General features: G+C 38.1%; 1 protein-coding gene across 1 annotated transcript in view; it reads right to left on the bottom strand.

Annotated features, from left to right (window-relative positions):
* Nucleotides 1–15220, bottom strand: part of CDKL2 (cyclin dependent kinase like 2) — a 62695-nt gene extending 47475 nt beyond the window's left edge. The window contains exons 1-2 of the mRNA XM_049885988.1: nucleotides 14763–15220; nucleotides 11925–12121 (exon numbers count right to left, since the gene is read on the bottom strand). Of these exons, the coding sequence (XP_049741945.1) occupies nucleotides 11925–12092 (168 nt within the window). The 5' untranslated portion in view covers nucleotides 12093–12121; nucleotides 14763–15220. The remainder of the gene's footprint in view (nucleotides 1–11924; nucleotides 12122–14762) is intronic.
* Nucleotides 15221–23444: the final 8224 nt, after the last annotated feature.

Below are 23444 nucleotides of genomic sequence, written 5' to 3'. Positions count from 1 at the left end.
GTCTTCCTCTTTTTCACTGGCCCTCTATTTTACCAAGCATGATGTCCTTCTCCAGGGACTGGTCCCTCCTGATAACACATCCAAAGTACAAGAGATGAAGTCTCACCATTCTTGCTTCTAAGGAGCATTCTGGCTGTACTTCTTCCAACCCAGATTTGTTCATTCTTCTGGCAGTCCACAGTACATTCAATATTCTTTACCAGTATCATAATTCAAATGCATCGATTCTTCTTCGGTCTTCCTTATTCATTGTTCAGCTTTCGCATGCATGTGAGGCAACTGAAACTACCATGGCTTGGGTCAGGAGCACCTTTGTCCTCAAGGTGACATCTTTGCTTTTTAACACTTTAAAAAGGTCTTTTGCAGCAGATTTGCCCAATCCCAGTGCAATACATTGTTTGATTTCTTGACTGCTGCTTCCATGGGCATTGTTTGGGAATACAAGTAAAATGAAATACTTGACAACTTCGGTCTTTTCTCCATTTATCATGACGTTGCTTATTGGTCCAGTTGTGAGGATTTTTGTTTTATGTTGAAGTGCAATCCATACTGAAGGCTGTAATCTTTGATTTTCATCAGTAATGCTTTAAGTCCTCTTCACTTTCAGCAAGCAAGGTTGTGTCATCTGCATATCGCAGGTTGTTAATGAGTCTTCCTCCAATCTTGATGGCCCATTCTTCTTCACAAGGCCCAGCTTCTCAAATTATTTGCTCAGCATACAGATTGAATAATTGTGAAAGGATACAACCCTGATGCACACCTTTCCTGATTCTGTTTCCTCTAGTTCTGTTTGAAGAACTGTGTCTTGGTCTATGTAGAGGTTCCTCATCAGCACAATTAAGTGTTCTGGAATTCTCATTCTTCGCAATGTTATCCGTAATTTGTTATGATCCACACAGTGTAATGCCTTTGCATAGTCAATAAAACACAGGTACAACATCTTCCTAGTATTCTCTGCTTTCAGCCAAGATGCATCTGACGTTGAAAATGATATCCCTCATTCCATGTCCTCTTTTGAATCCAGTTTAAATTTTTGGCAGTTCCTGCAACCATTTTTGAAAAATCTTCAGCATTTTTGAAAAATCTTCAGCAAAAAGATAATTTATGTATATGAATAGAATTCCTCTAATGGATGTGTTTAGAGTGACTGGCTGATGCCAGGGTGAGCAGTAGAGACCTTGTCCTCCACAAATTTGGAGTTGCATATTTGAGTTGATCTGGCATTGCCTGAGGGCTGGTACAGACAATTAGCATGGTTTCAGCCCTTTCACAGCAACAGCATGCCCCAGTAGCAGTAGCTTAAAGGGGCCAGTGTGCCTTTGTGTGTGTGTGTGTGTGTGTGAAATCTGTCAGGCTACTGGCCAACTATAGAGACAACAGAAAAGAAACTTCAATGACCACACACAATTGGAATATACACATTGCAAAAACAGTGTGGAAAAGTCACAAAAGTAGACAACTGGAGCCTTCATCAAGTAACAACAATTCCTGAGAAGTGGGAGAATCAGATTTCCAGAGCTAGCACATTATAATGCCCAGATGTACAGTTCTCAACAAAAAAATTCAAAACATACAATGAAATAAGAAAGTATGATGCATATACAAGAAAAAAGAATTGGACAGAAACCACCCCTGCAGAAGCTAAGAATTACTAATTAAAGACATTAAATCAACTGTATTAAATATGCTCAATGAGCTAAATAAAACCTGGGGAAAAAAAAAGAAATTAGGGAAATGAAGCATGAACAAAACGAGAATATCAATAAAGACTAAAAATTTTTAAAAATGAATCAAACAGAAATTCTGAAGCTGAAAATTATAGTAATTGAAGCGAAACCCCTTTAGCTTCAATAGCAGATTAGAGTAGGCAGAAGAAATATCAGTGAACTTGAAGATAAGACAATCAAAATGATCGAGTCTGAGGAGCAGGGAAAAGAAAATGAAGAAAAATGAACAGAGTCTGAGAGATTTGTAGTATGCCATCAAGCATACCAGCATATACATCATAGAAGTCCCAGGAGAAGAGAGAGAGAGAGAGAGAGGAACAGAAAAAACATTTGAAGAAAAAGTAGTCAAAAACTTCCTAAATCCAATGAAAAAAATGCAAGAAATTCAACAAACTCCAAGCAAAATACATTCAAAGAGATCCACACTGAAATATATTATAACCAAACTGTTGAAAACCAAAGACAAAGAGATAAGCAAATCATATCTTACAAGGGATTCTCAGTAAAATTTACCACTGATTTCTCATCAGAAACCATTAGGTCAAAAAGACAGTGGGATGATATATTTGAAATGCTGAAAGAAAAAATCTGTCAACCAAGAACTCTATATCTGGCAAAACTATCCTTCAAGAATGAAGGGGAAATTAAGATAATCCCATATAAACAAAATCTAAGGGAGTTCATTACCAGTATATCTGCCAAAAAGAAATGCTAAAAGAAGTCCTTCAGGCTGAAATAAAAAGACTAGCTGCCATCAAGTCAGTTCTGACTCATGGTAACCCCGTATGTTCCAGATGGTTTTCAATGGCTGATTTTTCAGAAGCAGATCACCAGGTCATTCTTCCAAAGTACCTCTAGGTGGACTCAAGCCTCCAGCCTTTGAGAAAGCAGCAAAGTGTGTTAACCATTTGTACTACCCAGGGATTTCAAAATAAAAAGACACTAGATAGCAACTTAAAATCATAAGAAGAAATAAAGAACACTGGTAAAGGTAACTACATAGGTAAATACAAAAGCCAGTATTATTGTACTTTTAGTTTTTAACACTTTCTTATACATATATGATTTAAAAAACAAATATTATAAATCTATATTTACGGACTCACAATGCATAAAAATGTAATTTGTGACGATAACAATATAAAAAGGAGGAATGGAAATGTAAAGGGGCAGAGTATATATAATCATTGCAACTAAATTGGTATTATTTAAACGAGGTTGTTATAAGTTTAAGATGTTAACTGTAATCCCCAAGGTAACTGCTAAGAAAATTAAAAAAAAAAAAAAAAGGAAAGAAGTGAATCAAAACAGTATACCAGAAAAATTAAACTAGGAACAAAAAACAGGCAAGACACACAGAAAACAAACAGCTAAATGGCAGAAGTAAATCCTTCCTTATCTGTAATTACTTTAAATGTAAATGAGTTGAACTTTCCTATTAGAAGGCAGAGATTGGCAGATTGCATTTTTTAAAAAATTCACCTATATGCTTCCTACAAAAGACTCACTTTAGATAGAAAGATACAAACAGGTTGAAAATAAAAGAATGGGAAAAGATATCCCATACAAATAACAACAGAAGGCAAATTGGGGTAGCTATACTATTATCAGAAAAAATAGCCTTTAAATGAAAAAAGATTACAAGATACAAAGAAAGACATTATATATTACAATAGAAGGCTATATCCAGCAAGAAGATACAATTATAAACATATATGCACCTAACAACAGACCCTCAAAATACATGAAACAAAAATCGACAGAATTGAAGGGAAAAATCGACAGTTCCACAGTCATAGTTGAAGACGTAAATATCCCACTTTCAATAATGAATAGAAAAACCAGTAAGATCAATAAATAGATGAGTTGAACAACACTATAAACCAATTAGATTTAGCAGACACATAAAGAACACTCTACCTAATGACAGCAGAATATACACTCCTCTTAAGTGTACATGGAACATTCTCCAGGATAGACCACATACTAGGTCACAAAAAACTCATAATATATTAAAAAGACTGAAATAATACTTGACATCTTTTCTGATCACAATGGAATGAAACTAGAAATCAAAAAACAACAGGGAAATTCACAAATATGTGGGAACAACACATTCTTAAACAACCAACAAGTCAAAGAACAAACCAAAGGAAATAAGAAACTACCTTGAGATGAATGAAAATGAAAACACAACATACTAAAATTTATGGGATGCAATGAAAGCAGTAGTAGGAGGGAAATTTATAGCTGTCAATGCCTACGTAAAAGTAAGATCATAAATCAACAACCTAAGGCTACTGCTGAAGGTACAAGATAAAGAAGAACAAACTTAACCCAAAGCTAGCAGAAGAAAGGAAACAATAAAGGTCAGAGTGAATTTTTTTTTTTTTTTTAAAAGACAGAATAGAAAAGCAACTGAGAAAGCCTACAAAATTTAAAGCCGGTTCTTTGAAATGATTAACAAAATTGACAAACCTTTCGCTAGACTGACTAAAAAAAGAGAGAAGACTTATTAAAATCAGAAATGAAAGTGGAGATATCACTACAAATTTTACAGAAATAAAAAGGATCATAAGAGAATTCTATGAACAATTGTATGCCAACAAACTGGACAAACTAAATGGAATGGACAAATTCTGAGACACATACAAACTACCAAAACTGACTCAAAAAGAAACAGAAAATTTGAATGGAACTGTAACAAGTAAAGAGATTGAATTAGTAGTGAAAACCCTCAAACAAAGAAAAGCCTGGTACCAGATGGCTTCACTGGTGAATTCTACCAAACATTTAAAGAGGATTAGCAGCAATCCTCTTAAAACTTTTCCAAAAAATCGAAGAGGGCGGAACATGCCTAACTCATTTTACAAGACCAGCACTACCTTGATACCAAAGCCAGATAAAGGCGTAACAAGAAAAGAAAATGACAAACCAATATCCCTTAAAAATATACATGCAAAAATCCTCAGCAAACTGAATTACTAGCAAGCAGAATATTAAAAGGATTGTATACCATGACCAAGTGGGATTTACCCCAGGAATGAAAGGGTATGCAACATAAGAAAATCAATGTAATTCACCACATTAACAGAATGAAAGAAAAAAACACAGGATTATCTCAATTGATGCAAAACAAAAACAAAAACCATGTGACAAAATCCAGCACACTTGCATAATAAAAAGTAGGAATAAAAGAAAACATCCTTAAAGTGGTAAGAGCCTACAGCTAACATAATACTCAATGGAGAAAAACAAAGATTTTCCGCTAAGATCAGAAACAAGACAAGGATGTTGTGAATATCTATGGCTGTGATCATGTTTGGAGATAGGGGTTTTTCTTTTGTTACATTAATGAGGTCATTCCAGAGTAGGGTGGGTCTTAATCATTTCTGAATTACAAAAAGAGCAAAACAGACACAGAGACACACAAAGGGGGAAGACAGATACCATGTGAGGACCATCTACAAGCACAGCAATGCCAAAGAATGCCAAGGAACTCCTAGGGCTACAGACAAAGTTGCAGAATAAGAGGCAGTGAGGTGTGGAACCTACCTTGCAAAAAGCAACTTGGCCTTTGTTCTCGATTCTTTTGAGCCAGGCCAACATTGAAGGGCAATGAATGGAGACAAACCAGATCAACAGGGTCCATCTGGGGCACCAATGGTGACTAAGCCCCAGGAGGCATGATGTAATCTATCATAACCATGTGGGGTGCCCAATAAAAGCCCTGACCCTGAGCCTCAGAGGAGAGTCACAGGAGAGGGTAGTGCGTCCCTCTTTGGAACATGGAAATTTTGCATTGTGATCCCTCCCAGATCTCACCCTATGTGTCTCTTCTGGTTTGTATCCTTTTTTGGTTGTAATAAAGTTGTAGCTGTAAGTACGGTATACTCTCCATGAGATTCTGTGAGTTGTGTCAGTGAATTTACAAACCCATGGGGGCAATAAGAGCCATCAGGGGCTAGCATATACTTATTTGGCAGTCTGAAAGAAGGTGTGCTTCTAATATGTGAGCTCTGATCAGCTCTGCATGATCCAAGAAATGCTGCATGGGCAGCTGGTCTGAAAGACAGTAACTGTCTAACTTGTTAGTTCTGACCCAGTTCTGGGTGGGTACGATCAGAGATAGAGAGTGCTGCATGAGTGGCTGGCAATGAGGATGGAAAAGAGGAAGGTGATGACTGTTTCTGTTTTCATACTTTGACAGTTGGATTCATGCCGAGCCTTACCATGCAGTTAGCAATGAAGGTGAGATTTGCCCACTGTGCCCCTGTTTAGCGCAAAGGTCAAAACACACACGGCAAAAAAAAAAAAGGTTGTACTTCTATACACCAGAAATGGGTAAACTGAAAAGAAATTTAAGTAAACAAGTCCATTTACAATAGCATCAAAAAGAATAAAATATTTAGGAATAAATTTAACTAAGGAGGTGAAAGACTTATATACTGAAAACTATAAAACATTGCTGAAAGAAATATAAGATCTAAATAAATGGAACGACAATGCAATTCCTATCAAAATTCCAGTAGCATTTTTCACAAAAATAGAACAACACTCCTAAAATTCATACAGAATTTTAAGGGGCCCCAAATAGCCAAAAAAGTATTAAAAAAGAAGAACTAAGTTGTAGGACTCATATTTCCCGATTTCAAGACTTACTGCAAAGCCAAAGTAATAAAAACAATGTTGTACTGACCAGACATAGGGATAGACATATGGACTAAAGGAATAGAATAGAGAGTCCAGAAATAAACCCTCACATACATGATCAATTGATTTTCAACAAAGGGGTCAAGACTATTCAATGAGGAAAGGACAGTCTTTACAACAAATGTGCTAGGAAAAGTGGATATCCACATGCAAACGAATGAAGTTGGATCTTTACCTTATACCATACAAAAAAAAAAAAAAAATCAACTTGAAATTGATAAAAGACCTAAATCTAAGAGCTAAAATTATAAAACACTTATAAGAAAACATAGGAGAAAAGCTTCATGACCTGGATGTCACAAAGGATTCTCAGGTATGACACCAAAAGGCAATAATAATAAAAATTAGACTCTATCAAAATTAGAAACTTTTATGTATCAAATGACACTATCAAGAAAGTGAAAAGACAACCAATAGGATGGTATTTGGAAATCATATATCTGATAAGGGATTAATATCCAGAATATAAAAAGGAATGGGTTGTTGGCAATATATTATTGCTTAAACTGGGTGTTGATTCCATGAATATTTGCTTTGCAATAATTCATTGAGCTAGAAATATTGTTTTGTGCCCTCCTGTACGTGGGTTGGAAACCGTGGTGGCGTAGTGGTTAAGAGTTCAGCTGCTAACCAAAAAGTTGTTAGTTCAAATGTACCAGACGCTCCTTGGAAACCCTATGAGGCAGTTCTACTCTGTCCTATAGGGTTGCTATGAATCAGAAGTGACTCAACAGCGAGTTCGTTTTGTTTTGTTTTTTTTTGTTATATGTGAGTTATGCTTCATAGTAAAGAAAATTTTTAAATACAGTACCCAAAATTAACAACTCAATGAAGGGGATTAATGAAATACTGAAGAGAGAGTTAACGGACAAAATTATGGATCAGGATAAACTATCTGGAAGAGGGAACAGAGAGACAAATAGATGAAAAGAAAAACATGTAAGAGACTATGACAATAGTTTCATGGATATTGTTAAGTGCTGTCAAGTCAGTTCTGACTCAGCAACACTATGTACAACAGAACGAAACACTGTCCAGTTGCACAACATGCTCACAATCGTTGCTATGTTTGAGCCCATTGTTGCAACCACTGTGTCAATCCATCTTGTTGAGTGTCTTCCTGTTTTTTACCAAGCATGATGTCCTTCTTCAGGGAGTGGTCCCTCCTGATAACATGTCCAAAATTCGTGAGGCGAAGTCTCACCATCCTCATTTCTAAGGAGCATTCTGGCTATACTTCTTCCAACACAGATTTGTTTGTTTTTCCTGCAGTCCATGGTATATTCAATATTTTTTACCAACACCTTAACACAAATACATCAATTCTTTGGTCTTCCTTATTCATTGTTCAGCTTTCGCATGCATATAAAGTGATTGAAAATACCATGGCTTGGGCCAGGCGCACCTTAATCCTCAAAGTGACATCTTTGTTTTTTAACACTATAAGAGATCTTTTGCAGTAGGTTTATTTGCCCAATGCAATGCGTCATTTGATTTCTTGACTGCTGCTTCCGTGGGCATTGATTGTGGATCCAGGTGAAATGAAATCCTTGACAACTTCAATCTTTTCTCCATTTATCATGATGTTTCTTATTGGTTCACTGTGAAGATTTTGGTTTTCTTTAAGTTGATGTGTAATCCATAATGAAGAATGTAGTCTTTGATCTTCATCAGTAAGTGCTTCAGGTCTGCTTCACCTTCAGCAAGCAAGACTGTGTCACCTGCTTGTTGCAGGTTGTTAATGAGTTTTCCTCCAATCCTGATGCCCCATTCTGCTTCATGTAGTCAGCTTCTCAGATTATTTGCTCAGCATACAGATCGAATAAGGACACAACCCTGATGCATACCTTTCCTAATTTTAAACCAGGCAGTATCCCCTTGTTCTGTTTGAATGACTGCCTCTTGGTCTACGTATAGGTTCTGCATGAGCACGATTAAGTGCTCTGGAATTCTGATTCTTCACAATGTTATCCATAATTTGTTATGATCCACGCAGTCAAATGCCTTTGCATAGTCAATAAAACACAAGTAGACATCTTCCTTGCATTCTTGGATGAGAACCAGCATAAAGCTGATTCCCAAAAAGCAGAGATCATTTATATTCCCGGTTTACCATTTCTCCATCATTTCTTATACCAGCTGCCCATATGGCATTCTCAGTAAGAATTTAGGAGATATGAACAACCCAATTAATAAACCTGACTTAATGGACATACATAGAATACTTTTCAAGCACTAAATGAACCTTGTTTTTTTATTGACTATATTCTGAACCAAAAAGCAAGTTTCAAGAAATTTTAAAGAAATAAAATTTTGCATAGTATATACTCAGATCACAAACAAATAAGCAGGGGAGGAAAACAGCAAATTTCCACAGGTCTGGAAATTAAGAAAGATACTTTAAATAACCTAGAGATTAGAAAAACATAACGGAAATGAGAAAATATTTTGAACTAACAATCAATATTTCTGGAATATAGACCAAGCTGTTCTTAAGAGAGAAATGTATAACCTTAAATGCATATATGGGAGGAAAAAAAGGAAGTCTGGAAATTAATAAAGTAACTATCCATATCAGTAAACTAGGGAAAAAACAGCAAAATAAACCCACTCAAAGTAAACAGAAGAAACAAAATAATAATGAACAAAAAATTAATGCAGTAGAAAAACAAATATTCAATAGAGAAGATCGACAAAGCCAAACATTGATTCTTTCTAAAGATAAATACAATTGATAAACTTCTGGTGAGACTGACGAGAGACATGGAAAGAAAAGAGTTAACATAGTAGGCCTGAAACTACTGTCCTTAGAAAGGCCTGATTGTAAAGTGGGACCTGGATTTTAGGAGGGTTCTCTTCATTCCCAGAACTGGTAAGAGTGGCTCACTATGCAAAGAACATGGTTTATGCCAAACACTTGATTTCCGTCTAACCAAACAAAAACCAAACCCACTGCCGTCGAATTGATTCCTTCTATTTTTTTAAAACACTTGATTTCCGTCTAACCAAACAAAAACCAAACCCACTGCCGTCGAATTGATTCCTTCTAAGATTTTCTAGTGTCTAGGAGCTCCCTTGGTATGCAACATTTCACTTTATTACTGGAGTAATTAAGCGCATCCTGTGCGACTCCACTGGGACAAAACTCTTGGAAGCCTGTGTCACGTTTCCTCTGGAAGGGGCCCCAAGCCTCTATTCCCTTTGCTGACTTTGCTTTACATCCTTTCACTATAATAAATAATATCCATGAGTACAACTGTATGTTGAGTCCTGTGAGTCTTATTAGGGAATCATTGAACATGGAGGTGGTCTTTTTGTGACTCCCAACATGATTGATAGATAGATAGACAGACAGACAGACAGACAGACAGACAGACAGACAGTTGTTAGGTGCCGTCGAGTCGGTTCGGACTCATAGTGACCCTATGCACAACAGAACGAAACACTGCCTGGTCCTGCGCCATCCTCACAATTGTTATGCTTGAGCTCATTGTTGCAGTCACTGTGTCAATCCACCTCGTTGAGGGTCTTCCTCTTTTCTGCTGACCCTGTACTCTGCCAACCATGATGTCCTTCTCCAGGGACTGATCCCTCCTGACAACATGTCCAAAGTGTGTGAGATGCAGTCTTGCCATCCTTGCCTCTAAGGAGCATTCTGACCGCACTTCTTCCAAGACAGATTTGTTCGTTCTTTTGGCAGTCCATGGAATATTCAATATTCTTCGCCAACACCGCAATTCAAAGGCATCAATTCTTCTTCGGTCTTCCTTATTCAGAAGTAAAAGAACTGAACAGAAGATTTCAAAGGGCCTCTCGAGAAGACAAAGTAAAGTATTATAATGACATATGCAAAGAGCTGGAGATGGAAAACCAAAAGGGAAGAACAGGCTTGGCATTTCTCAAGCTGAAAGAACTGAAGAAAAAATTCAAACCTCGAGTTGCAATAGTGAAGGATTCCATGGGGAAAATATTAAACGATGCAGGATGCATCAAAAGAAGATGGAAGGAATACACAGAGTCATTATACCAAAAAGAATTAGTCAATAAATTCAACCATTTCAAGAGGTGGCATATGATCAGGAACCGATGGTACTGAAGGAAGAAGTCCAAGGTGCTCTGAAGGCATTGGTGAAAAAGGCTCCAGGAATTGATGGAATATCAATTGAGATGTTTCAGCAAACAGATGCAGCACTGGAGGTGCTCACTCATCTATGCCAAGAAATATGGAAGACAGCTTCCTGGCCAACTGACTGGAAGAGATGCATATTTATGCCTATTCCCAAGAAAGGTGATCCAACCATATGTGGAAATTATAGAACAATATCATTAATATCACACACAAGCAAAATTTTGCTGAAGATCATTCAAAAACGGCTACAGCAGTATATTGACAGGGAACTGCCAGATACTCAGGCCAGTTTCAGAAGAGGACGTGGAACCTGGGATATCATTGTTGATGTCAGATGGATCCTGGCTGAAAGCAGAGAATACCAGAAGGATGTTTACCTGTGTTTCATTGACTATGAAAAGGCATTTGAGTGTGTGGATCATAACAAACTATGGATAACACTGCGAAGAATGGGAATTCCAGAACACTTAATTGTGCTCATGAGGAACCTTTGCATAGATCAAGAGGCAGTTGTTTGGACAGAACAAGGGGATACTGATTGGTTTAAAGTCAGGAAAGATGTGCGTCAGGGTTGTATTCTTTCACCATACATATTTAATCTGTATGCTGAACAAATTATACGAGAAGCTGGACTATATGAAGAAGAACGGGGCATCAGGATCGGAGGAAGACTCATTAACAACCTGCGTTATGCAGATGACACAACCTTGCTTGCTGAAAGTGAAGAGGACTTGAAGCACGTACTTATGAAGATCAAAGACCACAGCCTTCAGTATGGATTACACCTCAACATAAAGAAAACAAAAATCCTCACAACTGGACCAATGAGCAACATCATGATAAACGGAGAAAAGACTGAAGTTGTCAAGGATTTCATTTTACTTGGATCCACAATCAACAGCCATGGAAGCAGCAGTCAAGAAATCAAAAGACGCAATGCATTGGGCAAATCTGCTGCAAAGGACCTCTTCAAAGCGTTGAAGAGCAAAGATGTTACCCTGAAGACTAAGGTGCGCCTGACCCAAGCCATGGTATTTTCAATTGCATCATATGCATGTGAAAGCTGGACAATGAATAAGGAAGATGATAGGTAGGTAGGTAGGTAGGTAGATAGATGATAGATACATAGGTACTTTTAAAATCATGTTTACTTTCAAGATATGAATGAATATATAGATATAAAAAAATTATAATAATATTATTTATCCTTATTGCTGAAAAAGTAATCTATACCTTAACCCTGTTATGAAAATTAAAAAAAAGAAAAAAATAGTAATTTTTTTCTAAATCCAAGACTTAATCTTGATCAAGAAACTATTCATATTTTTTTCAACTCAATATATGTATTTACTCACCTTTAGTAACTTGATTTCTCGCATAGCAATTTTTTTAACCATTTTGTCATCATCACTTTCTAAGAACTTCTTGATGGCCACAATTCTTCCACTATCTTTATTCCTACACTTCATCACCATTCCATAGCTCCCTTCTCCAACCAATCCTAGGTTCTCATATTTTTCCATTTTTTTAAAACCAGTAGGGACTTTTCTTACTGTAGAAAATAAAATGTAGAGTTAACAATGTTAAGTATATTAATTTCCTCCATCCTCCCAGCAAATTAATTCTTCGCCACTTGTTTTCCATGTTTAGAACAGTCACTGTGTTGATAGCTATCCTGTGGTGACTCACAATTTCTTATTCTGTTTTTCACACCTAACTATGTTTTCAAAATATTCATATACATTCAATAAAAGAGAAGGCAAATGGAATTGAAGCCATTAACTTTAAACTTAAATTATTAAAGGTTACGTTAATGAAATTCAATATATTTTTAATTCAGATAAACCAATACAAAATAATTACAGCTAACTTTAGAAAAGCACAATCTCTTTTTACTCAAAGATAAAAAAGGCAAAATTGAATTGGACCTTAACAAAGAACAAATTTATTTTTTTACACCAGGTTTAAGATCAAAGTTGAAAATCTTCATGTATTTTCTACTCAATAGGGAAAAATACCTGTTCACAAAATTATTGCTTATCAAATTAACTCTAAGAATCTTCGATAAAATAGTTTTACTTTTATTAAAATGATACTAATTAAATTCCTATACTAAACTTACAAGATAGCAGCAATGTTATCATAGCATAAAAGCAGGTTTTTAAAAATAAGTTAAATATTAGTACTTTGAAATACCATATTCCAAAAATCCTGTTAATGATTACTCCCTATAAGTATGAACATTTGAATTTTGTGTTTAAAATTCTTCCAGAACCCATTAAGTGGCATTTTTTGAATAAATGCAATCCTAATAGAATCTTTCTTGCTTTAATAATTGATGAAGGCCAAGCAGTCATTCCACTATGTGTTTTGATAAGGAAATTATTTCAGTCCAAATCCAGATTTTAATTCTAAGATTTGATTGCCATATTATATAAAAGCTGTTAAACTACACCTTCTAAGTTTATTCTTTAAATCTGATTTTGAAATTGAATCTCAGAAGAAAAGAATAAAAAATATTGCTATAAATCCCAATAGGGTTCTAAAGGTTTTGAGGAAAAAAGCCAAAGTCTCTTGGTACTGTATAGTCAAATGATGATTCGTGGTTGAATTATAAAAACACTCATTCGCAAAACTGGGAAAGAAGAAATACTCTTGCCTATTAACAATGTACTTATTGTAATCTAAAAATAGTTTACCCAGATTGTGAATTGTGGTGATATTTTACTTGCTTCCCTATTGGCACACTGATGGCAAATACAAAACATATTTTCTTCGTTCTTGCAAGCTGTGATAGTTTGATGTGTATACCATACATTTTCAACACTTTACATTTAATAGTTGTGGTTTTATTGTATTTTTTATTTATTAATGTAGATATACATGGAGAACCAGAAGATTGATCTTCCAGGAGGAAAAATGAGAACAATCCCAATCAATACCAACTCAAATTATTTCATATTTTACAGTTTTACAGTAGGTTCTAACTTGGCTTGTTTTAAGAAAGGTGTCCCCAAACACTAACTTTTTATATATTTAACATTTTAGCTTCTGGCACTATATTTTTAATAAAATGTTTGTATTTGAAAAAAAAAATCAAACATATGAACGTAATTCTAATCCCCTTTTCCTCCTTCCATTAATACAAAAAAAAAAAAAAAAAAAACAAACCCATTGCCATCCAATCGATTCTAACACATAGGGATCCTACAGGACACAGGAGAACTGCCCCATAGGGTTTCCAAGGAGTGGCTGGTGGATTAGAACTACTGACCTTTTGTTTGCAGCCAAGCTTTTAACCACTGCACGACCAGGGCATTAAGGTCGCATGTTTTAATAATGACTAGGCTCAAGGGTCACTATGAGTCAGAATCGACTAGAAGACAGTGTGTTTTGGTGGGTTTAGGTTCTAGGTAGGTGCCCTGGTGGCACAGTGGTTAAAGGTCTCAGCTGCTAACTGAGAGGTTGATGGTTGGAAACCACCAATGGCTCTGCAGGAGAAAGGTGTGGCAGTATAAATTCTGTAGGGATTTATAGTCTTGGAAACCCTATGGGGCAGTTCTACTCTGTCCTATAGGGTTGCTATGGGTCGGAATCAACTCAACAGCAACGGCTTAGGCTCTAGGTTTATCATACCAAGGACAAAAATAACTGGATCTACAACCTGGATCCTTTAAAAACAATTTGTAGGGGTGTCCTCAATATTTGAAAATGCAAAGCGAACAAAAATAAAAATAAAAACCTTAGGTATGTTCTGAAGCATATTACAAACTAACATTAAGACAGTTGACTTCTCTAAGTTTATTCTCCCAACCAACCACCAGCTGGACACACCCCATTAAACACACTTGCTTTTCCAAGGGTCATGGTCCACAACTACCTTAAAAGTATGAAGGCACACAGAGTCCCCTTGTTCCCTGAAACAGTTACTCATAAACTATAACTTTTCATGCCTTCTACTCCTGAATCCAAGGGGATAATAGAAACTAAAAAGATGTCTGGCCAATTGGAAATGTGTTATTTCTGGGAACGTGCCATGTAAACATTTGGTTCTAGTGCCAACAAGATATACTTGAATAATACAATATATTTGGATAATTCCAAGTTTTTATTTTGTTAAACACAGGTTAAAATCTAGTAGATAAAACAAAGAGATGATAGAAGCTTAAAAAAAAAAAAAGCGTTAGACTTACTGTTTCTTTAAAATCCTTCGCCTGGAAAGACCCAAAGGTTTTCAACTTGGAAACAAATTTGAGGTGAAATGCATCTCCCTCTCTGGTCTAAAAGATGCCAACTAGCAAACTAGCTATTCGAGTGCTGTTGTGATTTCTTCTGCGGACGCAGGCACCGGTCCTAGGTGAAGCAGACAGCGAGGCAGATGGGCCTCGGCCCGCCACACACTCACACTTCCGAGGACCGCGGACCGCATGCTGCCGTCGTCAAGGCAACGACCTCACTCTTTCCGCAACCATAAGCACAAAGTCTCCAGAGAGAGAAACACGGCCCAGGTCAGACGGCGTCCACGGCAGGCACCAACACCTGCGAAGGCCAAGGCCTGTAGAGAAATTAGCTGGGGTAAGAGGGCGCCGCCTCCCAGCTCTGAAGGTGCTCACTCCCTTCAGTCTGGGAACAGCGCTCCAACCAGCCCCGGGCGAGGGCGTTGGCCACCCAGCTGCAAGGAGGCGGGTCTTTACCTTCTAGGGTCCGCCCCTGGGCTGCCCTGGCCCTCTTTATTCTCATTGGCTGGACACTGTCGTCACGCGCTATGATTGGCTGAGCGCCAAACACACCTCCCCCTTCACCTGGGTCTCGGCCCAGGTTCTGTTTGCAGACGAGCTGAACGCTTCATCCCCACACACTTAAATTCGTAAGTAAAGAAGACTTCGCCGGCAGACTTCTATTCCCAACTGAGGGCTACGGGGGATTGTGGTGCTAACGGGGAGAGTTAAAGCGGTGGTGGTTACGTAGGGCTGGGAGAAAAGGGGAGGGGAAGACGATGCAAAGAGCGTGATTAAGTGTTCCTCACAGCTTCTCTGCTACGGCAGAGAGCTGGTCCCGGGCACGCTCACCGGGAAACGTTCAGGCCTGACCCCGATTCGATGCCTCCTTTCCAGTTTGGCAGGTGAGGACAGTATGGGCCATGTAGGAGATGAGGGTGACAGTCTAGGAGATGATTTGCAGGCAAGGTAATGTGAGAGAAATTAAGTGACGACTTGGGAAGGGCAGCCTCAGAACTGAAAGTGAGGGAAGCACTTTAAGAATAGGTAAGGGGAAGAGAGGGCATGAATGAAATACGGAAAATTGTTGGACGGTTGGGAACTAGAGGAGAGGCCCAATACTGAAATATGACAGCAAAATGGACTGAGGTTGGGGGTGTGTGTCTAAAGCTTGCCTTATATGTAAACATGTTTAAGGCACAGCCCAACTCGATCCATGACGAGGCAAGACAAATGTCAGAATCACGCACATGTTGAAATTGACACAACAGGGTTTTACCCATTTCCAAGGAATTTGGGGTTAAGCCATACCCCTGCAGTGAGGTCTTAAAGCCAGTCAGTTATTTACACTTTAAATCGTGATAATTAAACGTTTTATGTAGGGCTCAGAGGGTCATTGAAAAAGAGGAAGACCCTTAACAAGATGGAGTAACACAGTGGCTCCAACGATGGGTTCAAGCTTAACAACGACGGCACAGGACAGGGCAGAGTTTCATTCAGTTGTACATAAGGTCACTACCTACTTGAGGGCACCTAACAAACTTTTTATAATCACGTTTGGTCTCTAAAATACCTTGATCTGGGAAGAGAGTGTCCTTGATAGTAGACATTTATATCCATAGTCCGTTCCCTGAGTAGCACAAATGGCTAAGCACTGAACTGCTAACCAAAAGGTCGGTGGTTCACACTCACCCAGAAGTGCCTCAGAAGGCCTAGTGATCTGCTTCTGAAAGGTCACAGCCCTGAAAATCCTATGAAGCAGTTTTATTCTTCACACATGGAGTCACCTTGAGTCAGAATTGACTCCAACTAACATAAAAAATATTAAGGCATTCATAATTAAGGTATTAATTCCTTCCTGAATACTAAGAATAAACATTCTGGTTTATAATCTTTTTGGAGTTTGGTTAGTTAACATTAATTAATCTTTCAATGCTTGATCACCTTGGCCAAAATGCTTAAAATCTAGTTCCTGAATCTGTAATATTGAGGACCAGTCTTGGGACCTGGGTGTGGAAGAGTAGAATTCTTTGGTCAATCCGAGATGGAAGTCTTAATGTAGCCTTTAGCTTTATCCTTAACTGTAATCAAGTTGGGGAGAGCCATACCCCATTTTTGTTGTATCTATTTTTTTATAGGGTATAATATAATAGTCTGATGAAGTTCCTTTATATGAGGGACAGATCCCCTATATACAGTGGCAAATCAAAGTTTGTTGGGCCTGAAGCTGAAGAACAAGAATGCAAAAATATTTTATTTTTTGCCAACTTTACAAAAGTAACCAAACATATAAACATTTTTAAGCCCCTCCATGTGAAAGGCCCTGAATCTTAAGTAACCTGCTTGTATCCCAAGGGGATGCAAAGGGATAAAGACTGAAACTACTGGATTTGGTGAATAGGCAATGCTTGAGAAAACAACTACCAAAACAATTGAGTTTGAAAGCCAATTGTAAAGGATTCAGAATGTATTAACAAGTCACACATCTTGGGCATCCTGGGGAATGCCATCTACAGGATTGGTGAAGAGGTACCATTATGTAGAAGCAGAATTGGGTTATTTTATATTTTCTTTTGAAATAGGGCAATATTTGTAGGAGAAAAGGAGAGTGTAGAGGCTTTAAAGAGGCAAGAAAAGGGATAATTAATGAAAAGCCAAGAACAGAGAGTGAAGAAATAAACAACAACAACAACAAAAAACCAAATACATTGCCATTGAGTATCGGGTCGATTCAGACTCATAGCGACCCTATAGGACAGGCAGAACTGCCCCATAGGATTTCCAAGGCTGTAAATCTTTAAGGAAACAGACTGCCACATCTTTCTCCCACTGAGCAGCTGGTGGGTTCAAACCACTGACCTTTTGGTTAGCAGCCAAGTGCTTAACCACTGCACCACCAAGGCTCCTTAGAAAGTGAAGGTAATAAAGTATGAGGAGGGCTTAGCCTTGGAAAGAACTAGTTTAAAGAGGAAAAACAGAAGAGTGTAGGGAAAACATATTAGTTAGCCAAGATTTTTTCAGTAAAATAACTTCATTTTTTGCAGAAAAAGGTTAACAGTGAGATTGAGGCTCAAGGACTTGAGAGCAGAAATTCCTTGAAATAGGTAGTTATGACAGAAAATCATTTTGATATGAAAGGAATAAAAAAGAGTAAAATGTGCCCACTTGAGCCTGGACAACATGAATTTACAGAAAAACCAGCTGACCCTGTTTCATGAGACTTGGCAACCCCAGAAGCAAGAGTGGAGAAAACAGATGGTATGTAAACTACTTTTGTAAAAGATTGGTAGTGCAAGGTTAAACAAAGGAGTTAAGGAATCAAGGATGCGGAAGAAAGCACCATTGAAATGGGTGGTCACAGGCTCCACCTAGATAGGAAGACAAATTGTGACAGAAGTTAGCTAATAAACTGAAAATATAGACGCACTGAGGGACTAGAGATCATCATAGGCACGAAAAGTATAACGGAAGTGTAAGTGAAAGGAGAAAAAGTCAGAGAACGCAATTTGTGAACTCATGATCTCGTAAATGGCACAAGACGACGATCAGTTCTGAAGTATTGAATGCTTGGCTGTATCTCTGGGTAGCTGAAGTTGATGGTAAATGTCCTTAAAGTTGAAGAGTTCAAGGAAACTTGAGGTCACCGTATGAAAAGTCATTAACATGAACTACCCAAGGGAGACTATAGAGGAAGAGGTTGAGAGGGAAATTTTAATCACTAAAGAATGGGAAAATGTTTTTAAAAAATCTGAAGATAACAGTGTTGGAGTGGATGACATGGACACCAAAAGAGATGTTTGAGAGATGGGAATGAAACAAAGGTCAAAATCGACTAAAGGCCATATGACCCAGCAATTGCACTCCTAGGTATATAGCCAAGAGAATTGAAAATGTATATCCACACAAAAAGCTTGTACATGGATGTTCATAGCAGCATTATTCATGACAGCTAAAAAGTGGAAACAACCCAAATGTCCATCAACTGATGAATGGATAAACTAAATGTGATATATACACACAATGGAATTTGACCATGAAAAAGAATGAAGTACTCAAACATGCTACTACATGAACCTTGAAAACATGCTAGATGAAATAAGCTAGGCACGAAAGGCCACATATTGTACGATTCCGTACTGTCCATAATAGACAAATCCATAGAAACAGAAAGATCAGTGGTTGTAAGGAACTGGGGGGAGGAGGCAATGCAGAGTGCTAATGGGTATGGAGTTTCTTATTGGGGTGATGAAAATGTTCTGAAATTAGCACTAATGGTGCAAAACCTTATGAATATACTATAAACCACTGAGTTAATACACTTTTAAGAGGGTTTTTCATATATGAATTATATAGTAATTAAAAGACTACAGGGGGAATAAGAAACAAAGCCTCTTTAAAAATGTTTTTCAATAAATTCATTTTTAGAGTAGTCTCATTTTAAGCAATCATCTCCGTTAATCTTGGCAACAAACATTCTCTACGTATCTTGGCATCCAAAAACAATGTGCTTGGGCCAGTTTCTTCCCCAGAAAAGAACCTCTCAAGTTCCATGAGACCCTAATGCTTCATGAGTCTTTGGGTAATCTAAATTGAGTCGCCAAATGAATGGAAGGTCCGTAAAATCTTCGGAGTCCCAAAAGGCTCTTTATTATTGGTGTATTATAGAGCATGCAACTACGAATGCATTCCACCATTCTAATAAGAAAATGGACTGACTCATTTTGAAGTCCAGTTCTTTGATGGAAGGACCCTTGCCATGAAAGTTAATTCTGTTCTCAACATAGTAGTTTATTTCATGACCTCATTACTACCTCAAAACATGATTAAGAAGAAATTTGGAAATCTAAAATACAATATACTGTTTATTTTGCAGATCAGCGTACACCATATTCATCTGATTTGATGGTCGTCATTACACCTGTATCAGAATAGTGTTTTTAACTATAGCACCCATTCCCCAAATCTTGAAAACAGTGTATATTGTTTGTTTGTACTGGTAACATGCCTCTTATAAAAACCCTCCCTTGACTTCTCATCTCCTTCAAGCCTCCACCACATTCCTCCATTCACCTTCATAGCAAAACTACAGTAAAATGTCTGCATTCATTAATTCCATTTCTTACCTCCAGCCCTCTCTTGGGCTTTCATCCTTAATCAATGAAACAGTTCTTGCCAAGTCACTATGACCTACATTCTGCCAAAGCCATCTGTGGCAGATTGCCTGCTGCTCACAAGCTGGTTCCTCTTTTTCCAGAATGTATGGCTTGTTCACTTTTTGCAAGCTCCATTGCAGCTGGGGGTGGCCAGGTGACTAAATTCAAGACAATGGAATATGAAAAGTGATGTGTACCATCCCAACCCTGGCCATAAAAATCTCCCACTCATGTTCCATGTTTTCTCCTTTTCAGCTGTCTGTAATGACTCGTGTGATCTGGAATCCACATTGACCTTGATAGAGCCTCCACATTTGGGTCTCTAAATGACTAAATGAAGGAGGGCTAGACTACTGGCTACTTCACCACTGCCCTCCTAATGCTTTTTACATGATGGGGGGAAATCTATTGTTTGAACTATTATACCTTTTCGGGTGTATTTACTATAGCAGATACCTTACCCTATTTTACTTGCTATCTCCGCATTTGGCATAGCTGCCTTTTTTTCTTCAGAGAAACTCTTGGAATTTAGCTTTTCCATGACACCAGTACTTGCCAGGTTTTGTCTCCCTCAGTTTTTCTCTGTACCAGAACCCTAAATGTTGGGAGTATTTGACAACTCAGTCCTCAGTCTCTCTTCTGTATACTCTCTTCCTAGGTGATTTCACCTAGCCCAATAGCTGTAACTATCTATACTCACCACAGACGCACTGAGTTCTTCCCGGAACTCCCAAATCATACATTTAATACCTGACATTTCTTTATGTTTAGCTCCAACGTAGCTGGAACAGAATTTAATTTCCCTCCATAATCCATTCCTCCTCCTTTCCTATCTCAGAGCACCTACTGCCTTCCACCCAAACTGCCAGGAATCATCCTTGAATCTTTCCATCACACTCCAAATGCAATCCATAGGTAACTCTTTTATCTCCAAAATATATATTATCTGACCACTTCTCACCATCTTCAGTGCTACAACCTTATCTAAGCCACCATCACTATCACCGAATATCTGTTCCTGACAGCCTAATTCAAATGTCACTTCTCTGTTCAGATCTCTACAGTCCCATTAACAAAAGTAAAATCCAAACTACAAGGCCACCTTCAATCCAGCTTTTACCTACCTTTCTGATCTCACCTGCATTACCATGTTATGGCCACACTGGCCTTACTATTGCCCTTGGAAAAGCCTTCCAAACACATGGCCTTTGCATTTGTTCTTCCTTCAACTTGAATGCTCTTCCCCTTTACCTTCTCAAGACTGCCTTCATTTCAGGTTTTAAATGTACCTCCTCAAAGACGTCTTTCATTAGTACCCTGGGTAGAGCAACCCCATCTCCAGTAACTACGACATCCTCTTAGTAGTTCTACCCCCTTGCTAGCCACGTGATCTTGGACAAGTGTTTCTGAGTTAATCTGTAAAACAGTACTATTCCTCATAAGAAATTTTAGGATTAAATGTTACATTGTACCCCAAAGGACAGAGCAGAACTGCCCCCCTAGTTTCCAAGGAGTGCCTGGTGGATTCAAACTGCCAACCTTTTGGTTAGCAGATGTAGCACTTCACAACTACGTCACCAGGGTTTCTGAGTTATACCCGGCATATAATTATGACTAATCAGTACTGAAATTACTTACACTTTTGTCACCAGTCCCCCCCACCAACAAAATACATGTTTCCTGAGGGCAGGCACTTTAAGTTGTACACTGCTGCACTGCCAGCCAGATGCTAATAAATATTGACTGCTGAGCCTGTCTCCTTAGCTGTATGTAAAACAGATAAAACTACAATTACCTTGCCTAAAGATTCAATGAGTTGTAAAGCTAGCAGCAGTGTGATTCATAGTGGATACGAATGTTTTATGAAACTAATTTTAGAGAAAAATGAGTATATATAATTTTACTTGATATACTACTTTAAAATGGAAGTTTCTGCTTTTCATTGATTTCTATCTTTAAACTGGCCAGAATTCAATTGTTCTCAATTCCTCCTTCCCATCAAGGTATCTCATTGATTTGGTCTCCAAAAACTAAGTCTGCCTATTTCTCCTCTCAGTTGTAATCGCCTCCTATCAGGTCTTCTGCTTCCATTCTTGTCCCACCATCCATTCTCCACACATTATTACTGTATTACTCTTTAAATGGGCTCCCTAGTGTAACTGGGGGGGGGGGGGGGGGGGAATTAAATATGCTATTTACCCTGGCTTACACATTCTACACATTCTAGTCCCTATGCTTCTGACCTCATCTCTTACCACTTTTCCCCCTTGACCAGTAGACTGCACCTATTCCAGCCCCTTCTCCTTACCTTCCATCCAAGCTTTTGCAGTTTTATGGCTTTGCATTAGCTGGTCTCCCCAGCTGGAGCATTTCCAAGTACTCACCTGTACATTCTCGACTTTCAGAAGAATGTAAAACATTAACTCTATATTAGGTGGTTGGAGAATATTCTGAAAGTTGCCACTCAGTTGCTTCCATAGCATTTACAACTACCTCTCCTCCACTGTCAATAAGCTCAAAGAGACCAAGGGCCTTGTCTATTCACTCTTATATCCTCAACATCTAGAACACTGAGTGCCTGGCATATGGAGGTCCTCAACAAATACAGCTAAATGTTGTTAAATGGTGTTCACTAAAATGTTTAATAGCATGAAGAAAAAAACTATCAAAGAAAAACACACATACATGAAGGTAATTCTAGGAGCCACGTATGAGTTGGATTATGAGAGTTCATTCTTTTGGACCATCTGTTTTCTCCAAAATGGGCAATACATGTAGTTCCAGAAATAAAAAGGCACAAGCCAAGAGGGCCAAATAAAAAACACAATGTGCAAAATTGCACACACTCCTAGACAAATCTTTCCAGGTCCAGCTCACATCAAAATTCCACTGAAGGTTTCCCAAGCACTCCTACCTCACCACCTTGAAAAGCCTATTTTTTTGTGTGTCCTTACCATCCGTATACCATGTTTATTATCTAATTACACAAGTGAGAAACTTCGGATTCTTGATACTACCCCCCCCAACAAAACTTGGCCACTTTATCTCTCAAGTCTTTGACGTTTATCAAAATCTTTAAATTTCTAGCACCACCACTCTAGTCCAAGCTATTGTAGCTCGAGTGAAATACTGCAACGTCCTTTCACGTGGTTTACTCCAATTCATTCTTGACCTCATCTGTAGCCAGTGACAATTCAAAATAGTAATCTTGTCACTGCTGCGCACCACTCACCCAAACTTTCAAGACCTTCCAATTGCTCATGGGATAGACCAAACTCCTTGAAAAGCCTACAAGACCACTTACGGTCTGCCCCCTACCTACCACCTTCTCAAATATGCACCAACTCACTCTCCCTATAGGGCTTTTGTTCCTATTAATCTGTCTCTGAGAGCAGCAGAACTTGTCTAACTCATCACTTATCAACAGTACCTGGCACTTAAAAGTTTAATAAATAATAAATAAAAGACTTGAATGAGCCACTACAAGTTAATCAGAATAATATAA

This window comes from Elephas maximus, chromosome 5 (assembly GCF_024166365.1).
Source record: "Elephas maximus indicus isolate mEleMax1 chromosome 5, mEleMax1 primary haplotype, whole genome shotgun sequence".
NCBI lineage: Eukaryota > Metazoa > Chordata > Mammalia > Proboscidea > Elephantidae > Elephas > Elephas maximus.
Note: the sequence above shows the minus strand (reverse complement) of the source record. Positions and strands in the feature narration are given on the sequence as shown.